At 33.2% G+C, this 21,481-nt stretch overlaps 1 protein-coding gene across 1 annotated transcript; it reads right to left on the reverse strand.

The window, feature by feature from the left end:
* Positions 1 to 7,241: 7,241 nt before the first annotated feature.
* LOC117169528 (protein D2-like) lies at positions 7,242 to 17,409 on the reverse strand. The gene is made up of 4 exons (XM_033355949.1): positions 17,288 to 17,409; positions 13,310 to 13,419; positions 12,165 to 12,285; positions 7,242 to 7,786 (listed from the first exon to the last, which is right to left on the reverse strand). Exons 1-4 carry the CDS (start codon positions 17,304 to 17,306, stop codon positions 7,428 to 7,430), a joined length of 609 nt encoding a protein of 202 aa, XP_033211840.1. The 5' UTR covers positions 17,307 to 17,409; the 3' UTR covers positions 7,242 to 7,427.
* Positions 17,410 to 21,481: the final 4,072 nt, after the last annotated feature.

Consider the following 21,481-nt stretch of genomic DNA (forward strand, 5'->3'; position numbering starts at 1 on the left):
GTCATTTGAAGGATCAAGCTCGACGAAAATGGTTCACATTAGTGAATACTAATGCCATCTCTTAGAATTTTCAGGTACTTATCAGACTGCCTAGTAAATAACATGGGGAAATTGCGAATTTTCTAAAAACTGAACTCATGTCCCAGGGTTTCATCGAAACGTGCCAAGTTTTTGAGGGATTTAAGAGGAGTGTCTGCAAAATAAAACCATACTAATAACTTCGATTTTCAACCCACTCCCACCCTCCTCTTAGTGTCCCAAATCAGGTATAGTAAACTTATAGGGTTCGAACCCCCGCGGCGAATAAAAACTTTCATAGCGTGCGATTATAACTAGTGTAGTGATTGTATAATAGTAAAGAATTGTGTCCTTAAACATGTGAACAAATATTAGAATATAATAGTAATAATATAATAATACAGAAGATTTATTTTTTGTGGCGAAAAATCGGTTATGATTTTATAGAACTGTTCTCTCCAGTTTCGGGATTAGTTCAACGCAATGTAAAACAAAGAAGATTTTAAAATACCGAGCGTATCCTCTACTATAGGATTAGTTCTATAAGATTTAATGGATTTTTTTTTCCACGTGCGAAATAACTTCTTCTTGCTCCATTTTGTTAATTTTTCGTTAAATATTTGTATTCTGTACAGGAAGGTAGAGTGTGGAGCAATAAATTAGAAACAAAAACTAAGCCTCTATTTTGACGCCCCAAATGGAAGATTCGGAGATTTGTGCCCATAAGAGCGTTAAAGTAGGGGCAAAAATCGTATGGCAATATCCTCTAATTTAAAACCTTAGCCCCCACAAATATCAGCGTGAAGAGTTAAAGTAGGAGCTATATTCCGACTCGGGTATTGAACGCTATTGTATCGGATGTCGTGTCGCATCATTGTTGTAAGGCGCATGCTTGCCGCACAGTAGGAAGAAATGACTTCATTGGTTCAAAATGACATATAATCCACAAATACTGACCTATTTTAACAAAAAAAATGCAGTGACACGCGGTGAGAAGTTTTTACAAAGTTTGTGGGGAAGGTGTGAGTGGAGTGTGAGGGTGGAAGTCTAGGAGGTGATTACGGTTGTGAGGGGTACATTGGGAAGATAAAAATTAATTTACATTGTAGTTAGGAGTTGGATTTGACTAAATAGGGAAAGTGAGGTTAGGTTTGCAAGGGAGCAGGGTAGTTTTGTGTTCAAGATTTTGGGCCTTCATGGCAGACAAGGGTGGTTCTTGTAGTGCTGAGGGATGTTAGGGGTGAGAAAAGGGTGGCTGAAGGGGATTTGAGGGGTGAAATAGGGCAAAAGAAACTGAAATTTTAGGGCGGTAAGCGGCAGCAGCCTTAAGAGACATCTGTTGGCGGCAGTGTTTACTTTCGTGTATGGGTATAGTTTTGTGTATGGTAGTGAAGTAGACGGGGAGGAATTTTCCAGATCGACAGGACGGCCAGTTTTGCGTGGCCCGCTGCCAAGTGGCGCGTCAGGGAGGGAGAAAAATCGGAGCGAAAGAAACGATCAGGCAAGGCAGAGAGCCTCCAGTAAAAGCGAGGGGGAGGATTTCTTGAAGAGGAAAAGGGAAAGCAAAGAGTCTGGAGAAAAGTGAGCTAGATAGTCTCTTTAAAAAAAGAGTATGAACACATAGATCGCCCCCCCCCCCCCTAAAAATAAAGGGACAGACTGAGAAGGAGGCTATGAGGGTGCTGATAGGCAAGATCAGGGGCTGAGGGAGGACGTAAGGTGGGCTATGGAGCAAATGGAAAGTATGAGCGAGGACCTGAGGGTAAGAGATGAGAAATGGGAGAAGGAAGTAAAAGGGCTGAGGGGGAAAGTAGAAGGATTGCAGATGGAGTTGGTGTCGGTTAGAAAGGAAAAAGAGGATAAAATAAAGGAGATGGAAGAAGATATTAGGGCGTGGAAGGAAAGGACGGAAAAAAGACTAGAGAAGGTGGAGGGCAGGTCGAGTATGATAGCAGTATCATAGAGAGGGCGAGAAGCAAGGTATTTGGGAGAAAGTGGAAATCATGATAGACAAAAAAGTGGGAGAGCGTAGGAATGAAAAGAAGGAGAGAGCAGATGGGGAAAGGATAAGGGTAATGGAGTTGAAAATGGAGAGAAGAGAAAAGGCAGATCGGAGAAATAATATAGTGATAAGAAGGTTGAAGCTAAAAAGCGAGAAAGGGAAGGGGTGGAGGCGCTGCTACAGAGCATATGGTGGGTTAAAGGCAATGTAGGGAAAGTTAGGATGGAGGGGCGAAAGCAGAATGAAGTGGCGGTGGTGGAATCGGAGAGCTGGGAAGAAAAATTGGGGGTTATGCGTAGCAAAAATAGGATAAAGGACAATAAGGTTTTTATCGATCAAGGTTTGATAAGGAAGGAAAGGAATGTTCAAAGAATGCTGAATGACATGGGTAGGAAGGAGAGGAGCGGAGGGAGCGGCAAAGGTGGGGTATCGGAAAATAAAAATAGACGAGAAAATGTGGGTATTGGACGAGGAGAAGGAGGTTTTGAAGGAAGTGCAGGGGAATATGTTTCGGGGGAAGTAGGGGGTGGGATAAAAGCAGGGTGGAGGAGTGTTAAAGGTGTTGTACTGGAACGTAACTGGGGTAAAGAAGAAAGATGAGGAGTTCTGGATGTATATTCAGGAATTTGATGTGATTGTACTGGCAGAGACGTGGGTAGAGAGAAAGAAATGGGATAGAGTAGAGCGAAAGTTGCCAAGGGGCTATAGGTGGAGGCTACAGAAGGCGGTAAAAGTAAAAAGGAAAGGAAGGGCTAGTGGAGGAATCATAACAGAGGTCAAGGATCGATTAGAGGAAGAAGTTCATATAGAGGGAGGGGGGAGAGGGGGAGGGCGTGCAAATGAGGGCTATAAAGGTAGGATGGGTTATGTCTAAGTTTTTGACTGTGCACAATAAGGATGGAATAGAAGGGATTAAAGAAAGTGTAGAAAGCTTATTAGAGGAGAGGAATGAGGGTACAGTGGTAATCGGGGAAACTTTAATGCGAGAAATGGGCGGGAAAGGGGCCTGTACTAGGAAGATGAGAGCTTTAAAAGAAAATCGAAGGATAAGATAATAAATAAAGAGGAGGAGATTCTAAGAGACTGGATGGAGGATAGAGGGTGGGTGGTGGCGAATGGTATGGCAAAAGGGGACGAAGAGGGAGAATACACGTATGTTAGTAAGAGGGGTGTATCGGTGATAGACTATGTAATTATGAATACGCAAGGGTGAGAGGAGATAGAGAAATTCACAGTGGAAGGGAGGGTGGAATCAGACCATCAGCCATTAAGTTTTTGGATACAGGAGGAGGCTGGTGAAAGGCAGTGTGGGGAAGAACGGTCGCTAGGGGAGAGGATGTCATGGGTGAGAGAGGCGATTGAAAAGAATAAGGAGCAGTTGGGTAACGCAAGCTTTGAGGGGGAGTAAGTGGACGAGATATGGGAGGATCTACAAGAGAAAGTGAAAGGTTGTGAGCAAAAGAAGGTATTTAGGAAGAAAAAGAAAGAAATGGTGAAGCCATGGTGGGCTAGGGAATGTAAAATGATGAAGATAAAGGTGAAAAAGAAGTACAGAAAGTGGAAGGAAGGAACCACCAAAAGGGAGGAGTACGTAGAAATGGGGAAGGAGTTTATGGCGACGTGTAAGAAGAAAGCAGGAAAAAGAAAAAGAGCTGGAAGAGGAGTTGAGAAGTTTTAGGACAGAAGGGGACGCAGCAGGGATTGACGGGGTAGAGAACGAAGCGTGGCTGTTTGGCACACAAGTAGTAAGGCAGTGTCTGACGGGGATAGTGAAAAAGTATGGAGGGGGAGGGATTCCCAAGGGGGTGGAGAAAGGGGTTGATCGTATCACTGTATAAGAAAGGGGATAGGGAGAGGCAGGAAAATTATAGACGAATTACGCTCATGAATACTGTGTACAAAATATACGCGATGGTGTTAGAAGACAGGCTGCGCAAGGATGTTGAGGGGAAAGGAATATTGCCGGAGACGCAGACGGGCTTTCGAGAGAGAAGGAGTACTATTGACAATATTTCCGTCTTACAACACGTGGTGGATAGAGAACTAACTAAAAAGGGTGCCAAAGTGTACGCGTTTTTTTTAAATCTAAAGAGTGCGTTCCCTTCGGTGGGTAGGGGGAGATTGTGCGAGGAAATGGAAAAGAGGGGAGTGAAGAGGGGCCTGATCGAGAGGGTAAGGGAGGTATATGAGGAGACGAAAGATAGCGTGAGAGAATGGAAGGGAATATCTGAGGGATTCTGGATGGATAAGGGGTTGAGGCAAGGGTGCCGGCTTAGCCCAAAGCTTTTTGCAATTTTGATCGCGGATATGGAAAGTAAGCTAGCGGACAAAGTGGTAGGAGGAGTTAGGGTAGGAGGAGTCAGGATATGGTCACTCGCATATGCAGATGACACAGTGCTGCTGTCAAAGAGCGCGGAGGCTTTAAAGGAGATTATGAAGAGGTTGAGAAGATATTTGGACAAAAATAGGTTAGAATTAAATGCGGACAAGTCGAAGGTTATGGTTTTCAGGAAAGGAGGTGGGAGAGATAGGGGAGGGGAGTGGAAATGGAAGGGAAAAGCTTTACAGGAGGTGAAAGAGTTTGTGTACCTGGGCTTCCTGTTTCGAAGGAATGGAGAAGTGGATGGTCATAATAAAAGAGAGGGCGAGAAAGGCAAATGTGGTGATGAGGCAGGTGTGGGGGCTGGAAGACAATAAGAACGAGTTTAGAGATTATAACAGGGAGTCGAGCGTGTAAATATGAGGAGAAACTTTTAGAAGAGGGGGGAAGTAAATTGGTTAGGGAGCGTTGGTGGGAGAAGGAGAACACACATAGTGGTGCAAAGATGGATGTCGAAATGAAAAAGTATTTTAGAACGAATGGATTGCAGATGGATAAAGTTAGCAGGTTGCACGAGGAACGAAGGAAGTTCTATGGGTTGGTTCAAAAGAATGGCATGGAGGAAGAGAAGGCAGAAGGAGAAGAGAGGATAAGAGAGTCAAGGTTTAACGGGAACTATGTGTGAATTATGCCAAGACAGAGAGCGCAATATTTGTGTGAGAAAGGAGAGCAAGGTAGTCAGGGGCTTACATCAGATGCTTATATATAGGGACTTATAGCGAGATAGAGATGCGGTTGCATGGAGGGTTATAATAGGTTCTGGCTTTTTAGAGAGAAGAGAATTTGTGAATTATGAGGGAAGGGGGATGCAAAAGTTGAGCACTGATTACAGGAGTGTGAAGAGGTGTAAAAGAGTGGGATAAGCATGGAGGTATTGTTGCATGAAAGGGGAGACAAAAGGGCAGTGGTATGGGTCAAGGGGGTGTGGGTAAGATGGAGAAAAAGAGAAGAAAGGAGGAAGAAGAATGGAGAAGGAAAGATTGTAAATGGGAGAGGAAGTAGATGTAAAAAAGTGTAAATATTGTAAATAGTAGTTAAGTGTTAGGTATTAGCCGCGGAGGCAGAGGCTGGTAATGCGAGGCATAGCGACAAAACAGCGAAATCTGTGCGAGGCGAGGCGCAGCGAGGAAGGTTGGGCTATAGAAGCGAGCGGATTACTTATAAGTTGGGGATGGATGGTACTTTGTAAAACATAGTTTTAGGAAAATTCTGTAAAAAATGGAATTATAAGAAAGTCAATTTTATAAGGCCAGCAGGCCGAAAAATAAACGTTTATTTATCTCTATTGAAATCGCCTAAGCTCCATAGAGTAACAATAGTTAAAGATGTTCAAAAATCTAAATTGAGGAACAGCGCAGGCACAGCGTGTATATTTACACGCACGACGTGTGCGCAGATAAGTACGCAGATGTGTCATCCATGGAGAGGCATATGCCCGGTCTATCGCGCCTGCACGCACGTGCGCGCATGGAGAAGGCACTTTGTGTGCGCGTAAGTAGGGTCTAAAAATTGTTTTGTTTATGATAAAGGAAAGAACCAGCAAGATTTAATTTTCAATTTTTATTTCAGAAATGTAAAATTAAAACATTTAGAATTGAAAATGAATAAAATTGCACAAAGCTGCCGAATAATAAAACGCCCAGTGGGCACCGGGACGTCCTACAGACGTCCTTAGAATGTACCTCTATGTCATATAATTTTACGTCTTTAAGACATCCTTTGCATCTTTTCATGTATTTAAAAGGTCCGCAGGACGTCCTTAAGACGTCCGCTGAAAAACGTTTATAGGACAAGTTTAGGACTTGTGTGCTCACTGGGCGCCTACAATTATTCACGTGACTCCGGTGAATGTCCTGAAAAATATAGAATGACAGGGGAGTACAAAAAAAGAAACTAAAAATTGAATTTTTTATCTCGATTCGTAGCCAAACTTGCTCGAATTAGGTTAGTGTCACTACGCGCGTGTATACAAACAAAAACCAAACACACGCCATCACACCAAATTTAAGGTTATATGGAACACTTAACACACTTTCTTTTACACGAGACCTTTTATTAATCAATTCTTTTCGAATAATCCTTCCTGCACTTTTCCCTGGATTAAAACAATTAGGGATAAAAATACCTAAAGTAACACATATAATAACACAATAATACCACAATGACAACAACGACCTAAGCACACACGGTACAAGACGCGAACGAATAAGCGTCTTGCATAAACTCCGAGAGTGCACCAGCAGGCGTCGCGGCACTAGTAGTAGGAGAACGCGGATATCTCGCACATGCACAGTAGTGATTGCTGTATATTTATAACAAAAAACATAATATAAAGTTAAACTTTTATTTTATTTTTATGTCTTTGGATTTTGCACACAATTATTTTATTAGACATGATGCTTTGCAATTTTTTAAAGATTAATTTCAAAATTCTTCTCTATATTAGCTAGTAATTATTGTTTTATATTACTTACTTCAGCAAATTGCAAAGTGCATTCATAGTGCGCGCACGTGCGCGTCGCATCTTTTCGTCTCCGGGTGCCTGTATGCATGCCTGTCATTGGTGATGCAGTGTGCATGCACTAAGTGCGTGTTCAGAAAGTGCTGGCAGGATAGGTGCATTCTTGCAAGCATTTCGTGCGCGCACCAATTGCTATCTTTGAATGACTTCTCAAAATTAGTCCGCCATATTGAATTTCTTAAATCTGAATACAGAATCGTAATCAACGACCTTGAAAATGTAAGTATACGAACTGGCGGACTGAATTATTCAAAAATATAGGATCTCTACATTTTTACTTCAAGCAGGGATAAACAAATAAACTTCCAATCTTTTTTTTCCATCTTTTATTAAATCTCAGTTATTACAAAAACTTATTACAAAATTTTCAAAACTATGATAATACACGTGTAGTTTAAAACACACCAAACTTTGAAGTTCTTAAAATCACTATTCTCAAATTTACAGTTTTGTAGAATACTTAATTAATGCGACTTTTTATTTATTAAAAGCGAACATTTTTTTCATTAATCTTTGCCTGAGAGTTTCCTGTAAAGAGTAGGCACATAATCGTCCCATTGAGCCAAAAATAAATTTCCCGCAACTGGTTCGCCAAGATTGTACTTGGCGGCGAACTTCTTGGTGGAAAATCTTTCACGAAGAGTTTGATCTGTTATTTTCCGGTGCTTTTCGTCAACTGTTAATTTTCCTGGCTGTTTGAAAACCAAAATTACGTATCTGTGAAGACCACTTCCTTGTGGAGGACCGGCTCCAACGTAGTCCGCAAGAGTTTCTCCTTTAGAAACATCATCTCCGGGGATGTTTATCACAATCCAATGCTGCCACTCTCGCATTATGGGGGCCTTCCTGGTTGGCGCATCTGGATCTGAAAATATAAAATAAAGAGTTTAATTTTTTGCAAAAACTAAGAACGCTAAGTGGGAAAAAGTCTTAAAAAGTCCTTTTGACAGGGTGTCCACCTGACGGTCGATTTGAAATTCCAACTCATTTTTTGGTTTAATTCCAGTAGTGGTGTTAAGGTACTATATTAGATGGGAATATGCAACCGCCATTGTGGTTCCCCGCCAAATTCAAAATCGCTAACTTGATGTCGAATTTTTAAGAGATGAATTTTGGTCTAAAACCTAATTAAATAGTAGTGAGTAACAAAATTAAAATAAAGTAAGCTGTAATATTTCAAGATAATATTATTAGAAATATGAATGTTTTTAAACTTTATAATGTAATGATCAATTCTAAAGAAAAAATGGCAAATTATTCTACTTACCGATAACACGTTGATTTTAACTATTGATTTGAAATTGTATATTGTTCGAAATGAATATAAAAATGCATACATATGGTAAATAATATTTTTTATTAAATTGAAAAAACAAATATTTTATAACTTTCAGTTATAGTTCTCTTAAACCTAATTTCTAGATCACATTTGATATTAAGTCATTATTTGAGTAGGTCAAAATGCACCTAAAAAATATGATAAATACATTTACATGATATAGATTATTAATTTTAAAATCATACTAAAGCACTTTTACCAACACATAAATTATAAATAAAATTACATGTGATATAATATATAGAATATTTAAATTAGACTATATGATTGTTAACCCACACATTTCCCACAAAATAATTCTTGCAAAAATTATGATTGTAAATTAAAGTTTACTCAGCTTAACGGGCGTGCGCTAAAATTATACTCGTATGATTTATTAAATAACGAGCAACAAATAATAATAGACTATAGGTCAAAAACTAATACTTTTCCAAAAGTTTATTATGATAACTATTTACATTGCATAGCAGATGTCTTTTTCATTTGCGTGGGTTAACTTGCGCCATTCTCTAGACAAACGGGTTCCTAACCTTACTTTCATCTGGATCTTATTTCGCTTAAATATATTTTAAAAAATGCCTATAGGCAATTTAATTAAATATCAACACAAGGTTCAGAGCCCAAATATTTAAATTATATTGCTATGGCTATATGCTATCCATCTTCGGCTGTATTTTGACAAAACGTAGCACTGAAGCAGACTGTTTTTCTTATATTCTAAGCTTAATTTTAATTCTAAACTAGGACATGCTTATCGCATGTTTTCCCGCGAATTTTCTAGGAACCAGAATGGCGGCTGCATATTCCTGTCTACCCTAGTACTCTAGTGGTTTCAGAATGCGGATATCTCTGGCATGCGCAGGACGCTGGGAGCGGCACCAATTTCAGTAGCCAATGGGATGTTGGCGGGAACTTTTAAATGCGGAAATTTGCACTTCATTATTTTTCAGCAGAATTAGAATAAATAAAATAAAATGATGATGCTTGATAAAAAAAATATTTTATATAACCGATATGCAAGAGTACTTTTTATTAATCATAAGTATTTAACGATAATTTGACTATTGTAAATGCGGTACGGCGAGTAGATTGTTTTTTCTTTTAGCAGACAACACATCACATATTTCAGCTGTAAAATTATCTGCCAGAGATTTGTTTCTTGATTGTTATCAAAATTTAATTTAAAACTTACCGCCAACTTCCCATTGGCTACTGAAATAGGTACCGCCCCCCAGCATACTGCGCATGCCAGAGATATCCGTGTTCTGACACCACTGACTTCCAGGCAATTGTTAATTTTTACCGATCAATTTAAAATATATAATACGATTTTCAAATGTTTCAGAAGATTTTCGTAACATTTTCTCATCAGATGTTTCATCAGTTCATTTTTTGTCATAAGAATGATTACAATTCTGATTTAGAACAGAGAACTTTGGAAAAAATGGCAGTTCTGAATTAGAACAGGGATTTTTTTAATTCCTTCTTCTAAATCGGAATTAATTTTTTTTCAGAATTCCCGTTCCATGTGAAAAGTTCTATGTACTAAATGAAATTATTATCCCAATTGTCAAAATTACTTTTATTTACTGGAATTTCCTCTGCCGCAAACTCAAAATTATAATTCTTCACTCAAATTCTCTGTTTCAAATCAAAAATTATAATTCTTAACCGAAATTTCCTGTCTCAAAGTAAAACTTGTTGTTCTTCAGGGAAATTTTCTCCCCCAATTATCAAAATCATATTTTTCACTGAAACTGTCTGTCCCAAAGTGAAAATTCAAATTCTTCGGGGAAAAATTCCCCGTTCTAAAATAGTCAAAATTAAAAATATTTACTGAAATTCCCTTTTCCAAACTCAAAATTATCACTCTTTACTATAATTTTCCGTTGCAAAGTAAAAATTAAAATACTACAAGGCAGTTTCTTGTCCCAATTGTCCAAATTATATTTTTTTTACTGAAATTCCTTGCGACCTGCACTCAAAATTACTATTCTTCACTAATATTCCCCTACTTCAAACTCAAAATTAAAATTTGTCACTAAAATTTCCTATCCCAAAGAAAAAATTCAAATTCTTCAATGAAATTCCCTATTCTAATGTTAAAATCATTCTTTTTTCCTGAAATTGCCTGTGTAACCTTAAAAGTCTAATTTTTGACTAAAATTGCCTTCCCCAAAGTAAAAATTAAAATTCTTCAAGGAAATTCTTGTCTTAAAGTAAAAATTAAAATTCTTTAACGAAGTTCCCACTTCCAATTGTCAAAATTGTATTTTTTACTGAAATTTCCTGCGTCCGGAACTCAAAATTATAATTCTTCATTAAAATTCCCTGTTCCGAAATCAAAATTATATTTATTCACTAAAATTCCCTGTCCCGAAGTAAAAATTTTAATTCTTTTGGAAACTTCCCTGTCCCAATTGTAAAAATTATATTTTTCATTAAAATTCCTTTTTCCAGGCTCAAAAATATAATTCTTAACCTGAATTCCCTCTGTCCCAAAATCAAGATTACCACTCTTTCCTCAAATTCTCTGTTCCCAATTAAAAATGATCTAAACTCAAAATTATCATTATTCACTGAAATTCCCTGTTATAAATTCAATATTACAATCCTTAACTGAATTTCCCAGTCTAAATGTGAAACCTAAATTTCTTCAGGGAATTTTCCCTGTCCCAGTTATCAAAATTATATATTTTTTTCTAAATTTCCCTGTCCAAAAATGAAGTTAAAATTCTTCAGGGAATTTTCTCTGTCCCAGTTATCAAAATTATATATTTTTTTCTAAAATTTCCTGTGAGCTAAACTCAAAATTATCATTCTTAACTGTAATTCTCTGTCCCCAAGTAAAAATTATAATTCTTCAGGGAGTTTTCCCTGTCCCAGTTATACAAATTTTTTTTCACTAAAATTCTCTGTTTCTTAAAGTCAAAATTACAATTCTTCACTAAAATTCATTTTTCCAAATTCAAAATTCTAATTTTTCATGAAAATTTCCTGTCCCAAGGTGAAAGTTAATATTCTTTATGGAATTTTCCCGTCTCAGTTATCAACATTATATTTTTTTATTAAAATTTCGTGTGATCTCAACTCAAAACTATAATTCTTAACTGAAACTCAGTCTCAAAGTAAAAATTAAAATTCTTGAGGAAAATTCTCCGTCCCAATTGGCAAAATCATATTTCTTTAGTGAAATTTCTTGTGTTCCAAACTAAAAATTATGATTCTTCACTCAAATTTCCTATCTCAGAGTAGAAATCATAATTTAATTTAGAAACTCCTTGTCCTAAACTCAGAATTACATTTCTTGATTGAAATTCCCGGTCGCAACTTAGAATTCTAATTCTTTTTGAAAATTCCTTGTTCCCCAATTCTCACAATTATAATTCTTTCAGAAAATTCACTGTTCCAAGTCAGTCTTAATGAGTTTTAAAAATTTCCTATTCCAAGTGAAAATAAAATTTTTTTCACGAATTCCCTGTTCCAACTCAGAACTAGAATAATGAAATAAAGTGAAACTCTTTTATACCGCCGATTTTGGGGCTGACCTTGAGTGTGAATTAACTCATTGTAGCCCTCTCCGCTTTTGTTTGTTCACGCTTGACTGCTTGTCTGAGTGACAACCGCAGACCCCGCGGCCCCCGCGCAGTTCCTGTTATACCTACCTACCTTTAATTCCCGGAATGGCTATAGAAGAGAGGGCTATTGAAGTGTTTCACTGTATATTAAATAACTTTTAATTTGTATATTAGTATATTTAATAGAAAAATCTCTGTCACCGAAGGAAATTCCCGGTTATTTCTTTATTTTTTTCCCAGCGAATAAGATTTCCGATCATTTCCCGGTTTACTCGATTTCCGGGTCAGATAGAATCTCTGTTATAAATTAAAATGTCGATATTTACCAATCATGATCAAAGTGTACAGTGCACTGTCCTCATGTTTGAAATCAATATCTGGCATGTCTTTGACTTGAGTTGGTGTTAATTCATCTCCAAATTTGAGTTTCTTCTCACCATATTTGACCTGCATTTAAAACTTTCGTATTAATCAGATAATTATTTTTTAGGAATAAGTTCATACTGTTTGTAGAGAGGACAGTGCAAAAGGAGCACAAAAAAGGGAAAATAGGGTAACTTTTCACGGAAAATTTGGAAAATAGGGGAAAGATTTAGCATTAATTTTTACATGTAGAAAAAAAAACAATCTTTTTATGCATTTTTTAAATATTTTTTTCTCTCTGCGCCTTGGAGAATTTTGTTCAAATTGGATAAACTTAGGTCGATGGAAATTCATTTACAGAGATTAAAAAAATCAGACAGGGAAACATTTTTAAATAAACAATTTTTATATTTTTTAAATGCTTTCTATAATCAACTTAAAACATACCATTTAAAAATTATTTAAATTTTGTTTTCAGTATTTTAATTTGTTGCTGCAAAAGAATTCTTTTCAAGTTCAACTTAAAATTTTGAAATCGTTTAGGGGATATCTCCTTACAGTGAATACTCATTATTTAAAAATACCAGAGTATGTAAAATAATTTAATTCGACTAAAAGTTAAGACACTGTACTTGCTGTAAATCAAAATTAATCATTTTTATTTTTGTTAATGTTAGTAAAGTTTAATTATATTCATTCGAACATAGAAAAGAATAATTTGTTATTAACAATTGAAATACATAAATTTCCAAATTTAAGCATTTTTGCGAAAACAAATTTTTTGTTCCCTAAAACTGCTTTCACTTACATTGAGAGTGACTTCTTGTCACAAAACTGAATAGAAACGAATGAAAAGATGTAGTAAGACATGTAAATTTCAGGTTTTCAGTTTCGTATTCGCCTTAATTTCCTTAATTTCTCCAGAAAATCTTAAAAATATTACAGCTTTAATTACATATGCTATTATATAATAATTATTATTTTACATATAAACATCTGTAATAATTCAGACAATTAAGGGAAATCTAAATATGAAAAAAACTTGAATTTCAAATGCGAAAAAATTAAACAATATAAAATTATAATTAAATACAATTTTTCCATTTACCTCAAGCTCCTCAATAGGGGCTTTATTTACAACATCTGGTGCGACTCTACTTTCTTCAAATTGGGACGCAATATCTGCGACCGAAAATCCAATTGAGCCGAGCAAAATTCCTATAAAAAATTTAATTTTTATATTTTTATATTAAAAACTGTTTTATTAAAATCTTAAAATAATAGAAAGTAAAAATCATGGAGTCAACCTTTCATTTTATAAACGATTCATGATGAAACAACTCATTATTTGAGGTTTCCCTAAATTAAAAAAATTATAGCTTACTGAAAATTAAATCTTGGATTTCTCTAGACAATTAAAGATTTTATTTCGAAATCATTTTGTTTTATTTTTTAAATATATTACATATTTCCAAAAATTGCAATTGCTTGTCCTTTAAAATCTTATTATTAATGAAAAAAGCAATTTTTAAATTGAAATATAAAATGACTAATAATAAAACATTTTTGTTAAAAAATCTAAAACATGATCTAAAACATGTTAAAGAGGTGACTTTTTCCGTGAAAAAAGACATTTAAAAATATTCTTTACATAATTGTTTAATATTGTTTCGGGAAATTACATTTAGAAACACTTTATAAACAAAATAATAAAAAAAGTACAGGCAACGAGAATCGAACAAGCAACCTTCGGGCTGTGAAGACGAAGCGTTACTGCCTGATCTGCCGGCCGAATATAATTGGTTTTAGCAAATTTTTCCGTCAATTTACTCCGATTTTCAAATACTGAAAATTGACAAAAATTGAATTTCCTAGATACAAATTCAATTTTTTTTTATTTAAGTTTAATTGCTGAAAGTTCACTCTTCAACAGCTGGATTTTGAACTGTACAAAATTAATTTTTTTTAAACGAAAAAACACTAAAATAATTAGAAATTTGAATTATTAATATTATGTTTGAAAATAACCATAATATTGTATGTTAAATCCGCCATCGTAACCTAAAATTGTTTAAAAAATATTAATCTTTTAGCAAATCATGTATGATTTTCTAATGCAAATTTAAATTGTAAATTAAAAAAAAAATGTTTTTATTGAAAATACCAAAAATTCCAACGAAAACACTAACACAACGTATCATAAACTTCTCTAGAATTGTATATCTTCTACGAAATTGATTGATTTTGTGAAAAACTTTAACATAACTTTAAATTGTTCAAAAAATTTTAATCTGCATAAAAATCATTAAAATCTAGATATGAAATCCCGCTACCGATTTCTGGTGTAAAACGCCAATGTAACGTAAAATTGTTGGAAAGTTATGGAAATTCTTTAACACTTTTTAAATATATATTTTTTTAACTAAAAATACCAGTTTCTGACCAAAAATCCTAAAAAAATCCAAAATCGTTAAAATATTCTAAATGTTTTTCAAATTATGATTTTTGTTTTAAAATGCCAATTTTTGATGTAAAACGTGTCAAACGCTAACTTAACCTGAATTTGTCAAAAATTATCAAACTTATTTAAAATATAATGATTTTTTGTCATAAACTTTAATTTGCAATGAAAAACATTAATAAGATAAGAAATTATTTTGGCTTGTAAATTTTATTATTTTCAATATAATCTTTCGATCGTTCGATTTAAATATATGGGAAAATTATAAACTATTTTTGATGTCACAACATTCTTGTTAAGAGAATATTCAAAAAGATTTTAAAAGATGTAAAAAAAGTATCTGGAAGATTGCAATTTTTGTAATTATGCAAAAAATTTCAACACATTTGAAGAAAAACTCACAATTATTTAAAAAAATATTTAGAAGTCTTTAAAAAGTTTTAAAATTAAGTTGAAATGTAAAAAGATCTTGAAAAAATTATAATCTAAACATAATGTAGATTTTTGAATATTTTTAAATAAAATTTTTAAAGATTTTGAAAGAGTTTCAAAATTAAAAAAAAAATGTTCTAAGATTCCTAGGAATATTTGAAGTGATTTTTTAATTTGAAAAATTAATTTTAATATCATATTTAACACTGTTTTAAGAAATTACAAAAGATTCCCAACATTGTCAAAAACGAAAATATTTTAAGATAATTTTTTTTTTTTAATTTTGCAAAATGTTTTAAAAATTGTAGGAAAAGTTAAAATAATTTTAAAAGATATTGAGAGGATTTAACTTTTTTTTAATGTGAAAAGATTTCACAACATTTTAAACAAAATGTAATGCTTTAAAGATATTGAAATAAAATGTTAAAGCTTCTAAATTGAATTTAAACTTACTTTTTATGTATTTAAAATAAATAATTTTAAGACATTATTTGAAAAGATATTAAAATAAGTTTAAGAGGTATTTAAAAGTTTTGAAAAGATACAAACATAATTTTAAGCCTAAAAAGATGTCAAACGATTTAAAATAAAATGCAGAGTTTTGAAGATTTCGAGAAAAAATTTAAGAGTTTTTTAAAAGTTTTGTAAGGTTTTAAAAAAATTTAAAAATTGTCTTAAGATTTCTGGGAACATTTTTTATGATTTTTTAATTTACCAAAATTTATTTCAAGAGAATTAAAAAAAGTATTTCCGAAATTGTTAAAAATGAATCTTGAATAATTCAAGTGGATTTTTTTTAATTTGCAGAATTTTTAGAATTGACATAACAAATATTATATTTTTCGTTAAAAATTTGTATTTTTCCATAGAAAATAAATCTTCTTGGAAAAATTCACATTTTTGTTAAAAAATTTAACTATTTCTTTAAATATTAAGATTTTTGTTGGAATTTTGATATGACATACCTGAGATTTTCGAAAATCTTTTTTAATTTTCTCAAGAATCTCAGAAAAATTACATTTATATAACCGTAAAAACAAATGAGAAAATAAATAGTTTTTCGATATTTGTATTTTGTATAAGGAATAATAATAGTATTAGTAATAGTATATAAATGTTTTATGTTAGTGGTTTTCGCTGGAAATTAGTATTGTTAAAGAAGAATTTTAATATAAAATCATAAAGCTTTGAAGATAACTCTAAATTTTTCAAAGTTTAAGTTTTGTGAATCTGTTTGTTTACTAAAATTCAGCATTTTTAAAGAAAAATCTCTTCAAGATTTTCAATTTACAACATTTTTAGGTGATGTTAGAATTTTAAGCCGCAGATTGGTATTTTTAATAAAAATTAATAGATTTCAAAGATTAATCGGATCACCGAAAACTGTCATATTTGAACGAAAATATGAATCTTAACGGTTTATAATTTTTAAACAATTTTAGTTTATGTTAGCGTTTTAGACAAAAATTATTTAAAACAAAAAATCTGTATAATTTGAAAAAGATTTGCAATTTTCAAACAGTTAGATATGTTGGCAAGTTTTACCCGTGTCACTTTAAATTAGTATTTTCCATTAAAGAAATCGTACATTTGTTTTTTATTCACTTGAAACTTTTCAAAATGCTTAAAAAACTTCTAAAATTTTTTTCAGATGTGTCTGAAAATCTAGAAAATTTCTAAGAATTTACAGTCTGAGGATTCCATTCACAAAATTTTAGGACAAATTTTAGTAGTTCAAAAGATATTTAAGACTTTGTGATACTTAAAAAAAATTCAGAAGTCTTTATCAATGTCTAGAAATGTTTCAGTTTTAAAATATATTTAATCTCTTCAGAATTCCGAAAAATCTCAAATAACTTTTAAATCAACTCGAATTATTCATAAAATTGTTCCTTAATTTTTCGAATTCATTTTCGACAATTTTCGAAATCTTTTGTAACGTTTAACAATCTTTTAAATATTCTCTTCAAATTATTCAAAATAAATAAAGAATCACTTTCAATATTCCCACGAGTATTTCCTTTATTTTTGCGAAATATTGTATCATTTTTGAAACTGTTTATAAATTTCTCAATATCTTTTTAAAAATGATTAGAAATATCCTCAAATTTAGGAAACATTCTGCACCAATTTTATTAGATATGATAGGATAAATCATAATGAAATAATATGTTGATGAAATTGTTATCCTACCTGTTAGAACGTAATACATGATTCTTGACGTTATTGTTACAACTAGCAGCAGTCCGTTTATCGCAGACTTTAAATATTTCCTGCCCTCCCTTCCAAACCGCAAATTCGAAACGCCAGCGATTAAATCTCCGGAAAAAAACGACACCGTTACTTTCCATCCTTCAAATCAGTCCTTGGTTTTATGACAACAACATTTACAACAGATGAATATCGCATTATTATTTTTTCTCTCGGTTGCAGCGTTTGGTAAGTTACTTTTTATTGAGTAACTAGTTACATTTTTCAATTTTTCCGGTCAGCTAAAAATCACATATTAATATTCTGCGCAAAATGCAAACATTTATATTAATTCATGACGTTTGTTCTAAACATCCTTTAACAAACCAGAGCAAAAAATTGCAAAATATATCAATTTTAAAACAAATACTTAAATTATCTACTAAAAAATATCAGTTTTTTACAAAAAATAGTTCAATTTTCAACCAGTGACGAATTTCCAAATAAAATTACGATTTTTTAACTGGAATAGTTAAATTTTTAACAACAGAATTAATTTTCAACCAAAAAAATGAATTTTCAAATAAAGAGAATAATTTTCTACCAAAAAATACAAATTTTCAACAAAATACATGAATTTTTAACGAAATAGTTGAATTTTTAAATAAAAAGACAAATTGTTAAGCAAATAGTAGAATTTTGAAATAAAATAAAATAATAATTTTCAACCGAAAATGGACTATTAACATTTTTAGTTAAAAAATTAATTTTAAATCAACCATAAGTTTACCACTAAAACAATAAATCTTCAACTGAAAAAGTTGTATGGCACTGTATATGGCACTGTTGATTCTCGCGCTTAACAATTTATTTATCTCGCGCTTCGAGCTCGATGATAGATTCACCTTGCGCTACGCGCTCGGTCTTTGTATTTACCCCACATTTGTAAGTCTTTTAAAATAAAAGATCAAAGCATCGACAACCGTCATTTGGTCGTTGTGAATTCTCTTTTGTTGAAGCTCCTTCAGCTTTACCGAACACATTCTCATCACGTATCTCGTGCTTCGCATTTGATTTCATCGAAAATACGAACTTTCCTACATTATGTTCAACTCTATTATATCAAATGTATTTTATATTTCTTTTGGTAGTTCAGTCTGGGGCTGTTTATTCAGATGTTGCAAAATAAAGTACAAATCTCCTTTTTAATGATTAATTTAATATTTGTTTCTTATTTTGCATTTAATTTTATTCTTAGCCTCCCTGAAAAATGTACATCATTTCAATGAATTTATACTATTACCTTTCTTTATATGCATTAGTATTGAAACAAAAGTATTTTTATGGTCTTACTTTTATCATTGAAAAAATACGCATTCTATTAATATAAAAATTATTATTAAACATTTTACTGCAACTTGTATCGTTTTTCCATAAGTGTATGTAATTCAGGAGAAAAATCTTAAATAAAATGTTACTGTATCTTGTATGCTTTTCCCAACAGTTTATTATTTTACTTTTAATATATTTTTACCAGAGTTTATACCAAAGTTGTAGATATTTGTTGGTTAAACAACTTTTGTCTTTTAATTTTGTTCGTCACTTGTGTCATTTTTCCAAAAATTTATACGTTTTATTTTTTATTTTATTCTTACCCAAAAAACATGGTTACAGAACAAATCTGTAACTTATCTAGAACACAAAAGACCGTGTTCTAGAACAGGTTAGTAACAGGTTACGAACATGTGTTAGCGAAATACAATAAAAGTCCGATAACTTGCCGTCCGATAAGTGTACACTCCCCTTAAAACGTCATCACACGTACGGCACGCACACTAATTGTGGTTCTCCCACTACTTGTGCTATTTTTCTCATGATTTTCGCGCATGATTTACGCATGCGCGCATCTAATATCGTGCTACTTGAGAGCGCATCCGAAAGTCTGCAATTCCTGGAATTTCCCTCCCCTACAGCTCCGAAGTTGGAAATTTATCGGACTTGTACTGTAATCTTTGTTCCTAATTTGTTCTAGAGTACACTTGTAACAGGGTTCTAGAACTTCGATATAACACTGTTACGGCACAGTTCTAAAATAAACTTGAAACAAATATTATAGAGCGTCTGTAATCAGCTTGTTCTGGAACAATTCCTTAGCAACTGTTACAGAACAGTGCTGTCACATCGTTCGAGAACAGATCTGTCACAATTTTGTCACAGTGTTCTAGAACGCTGTTACCTTTATGTTCTAGAACAGTTCAGTCACAATTTTGTCACAGTGTTCTAGAACGCTGTTAACTTTTTGTTCTAGAACAGTTCTGTCACCATCTTGTAACAACTGTTATAGAACACACTTTCTTTTTTGATGTGGAACAGTTATAAAACGTGTTTGCTGACATAACGATTGCACCGCCACCTGGTGTCACTTTGGCCAAATTACCTCATACACATGTGTATATGCACTTACGAATGTGTTGTGTTTGAGTGATGAAGTGCCAAAATCTCGTGTGTTGTCATCAGTGCTCTATTATGAAATCATTATTATTTATAACAATGCCGAAAGCTGAGATTCAACATACAATACGTGCGAGCTGCAAATGAGAGTAAGTAAATCATATTCACTGTATATGGTGCACTAAAATCTAACCTCAAAATTTCACTTTTCGGCTGTAAAGGTGGGTGTTTCATGTCCAGGCAAAACGGTTTCAGTTAATAATTTTCCGAAAAGGGAAAGACCCGCCTATACAGACGGCGTATACCAAACTTGCAGTAGAGTAACCATTTTTTTGCTTTTAACTTGTTTTTTTCATAGTAAAATGTGTGGATACTAAAAAAATAGTCATACTTGAGCCAGAACAATTTTGTTTAGCCATATAAAGAAATGTATTTTTGATGATAAATGTGTGAATATCAATGCCTAGCACATGTTTTATTGCCTTTTTTACATGTCAAAACTTAAACATTTAATTTTAAATAAATAAAGCGACATATATTTTTTCTTAACCCTAGCTCTAATGGCGCACATTTTCTGGCGTCCCGATCTTGGCGCACTGGGTTTGCACCCACCCATAAATTATTTCAGAGAGCAAAACTGTTTAAAACACATGTTTTTTAACTATTAAGGTGTGAAATGAAATCTTAAAAATTTCAGGAATGTAGAAAGTTTGATATTGATATTTCAATTATATAGAAGACTGTAGATGTTTAAACAAAATAAGTTTCGAAAATGACAAAAATCGTGTTTCGTAGTCGTATTTTCTTGCAATTGGGCTAAATTTAAAAAATCAAAGTTATTAATTAACCGGAGACTTCCAGCTATAAGGTGGCATTAGCAGTTTGTATGTCATAAAAAAAGTCTATTTATTTTTCAATCTGAAAATGGTGATTGTGTGTGGGGGAACTGGTTGAGTAAATACGAACTTTTTTTCAAATTCAAATTGCATTTTGCACAAATAGCGCTACCAGTTTTCTTAAAACTTATCTGCGCGAAAGAAAATCTTCGTTGCAGCTAAAATTATAAAATATGCAAGTATTCACGCCGGCTTGACTAAGCATGCCATGCAAAATCCGCATGGACCATCGGGAAGTTTTTCTCGCTAATGTGTATCTGTAACAGAATTGGTCAAACAGATCAGTGCCACCTTTAGTTCGATTATAATCGAGAACTACCGCAGATTTTTGTGTTTCCTAGTAAATTGCGGGACTCTCATTGAGTGTCGATAAAAGTGAAACAATTTTTTTGGCTTTAAAGCTAATGAAACCATGATGGAATAGCGGAATTCTCCTCTTCAGAAACTGCTTCAACTTCTCCGTAGTCTTCCTCTTCAAAGCCCTTTCTGACATTTCCAGCACTTCTTGAAGCCATTTTCTGCTACAAGCACAAACAAAAATTGATACAAAAATTATTCACTTTCTATTTTCGTATTTTTTCTTCAAATTTTTGTTTACACACTGTACAAAAGCTATCAATCTTACCTGCTCCAAAGTGGCTTCTATACGTATTTTCCCATTGTTTTTTTTGTCACTACCGACCCCTACTACTGCTCTCCCCTTCTTGTTACTTTCATGATTTTCACATTCCTACCGTATTATTAGCCTTCAATTTGCCATTTTTGAATAAATCTCTGCATTGCTAACTAGTTGCTTCATTTTTTTTACGAAAAATATATGAAAAAATTTATTTTTATACCATTTTATGAT

The sequence above is a fragment of the Belonocnema kinseyi genome, chromosome 3, assembly GCF_010883055.1.
Source record: "Belonocnema kinseyi isolate 2016_QV_RU_SX_M_011 chromosome 3, B_treatae_v1, whole genome shotgun sequence".
Lineage (NCBI taxonomy): Eukaryota > Metazoa > Arthropoda > Insecta > Hymenoptera > Cynipidae > Belonocnema > Belonocnema kinseyi.

Excerpts from the sequence above, each read along its gene's own strand:
- LOC117169528 (XM_033355949.1), bottom strand. Across the intron at positions 12,286-13,309 it reads CCCCTATTGAGGAGCTTGAG|GTCAAATATGGTGAGAAGAA; the intron begins GTAAATGGAAAA and ends TTTTAAATGCAG. Across the intron at positions 7,787-12,164 it reads GTACACTTTGATCATGATTG|ATCCAGATGCGCCAACCAGG; the intron begins GTAAATATCGAC and ends TTATATTTTCAG.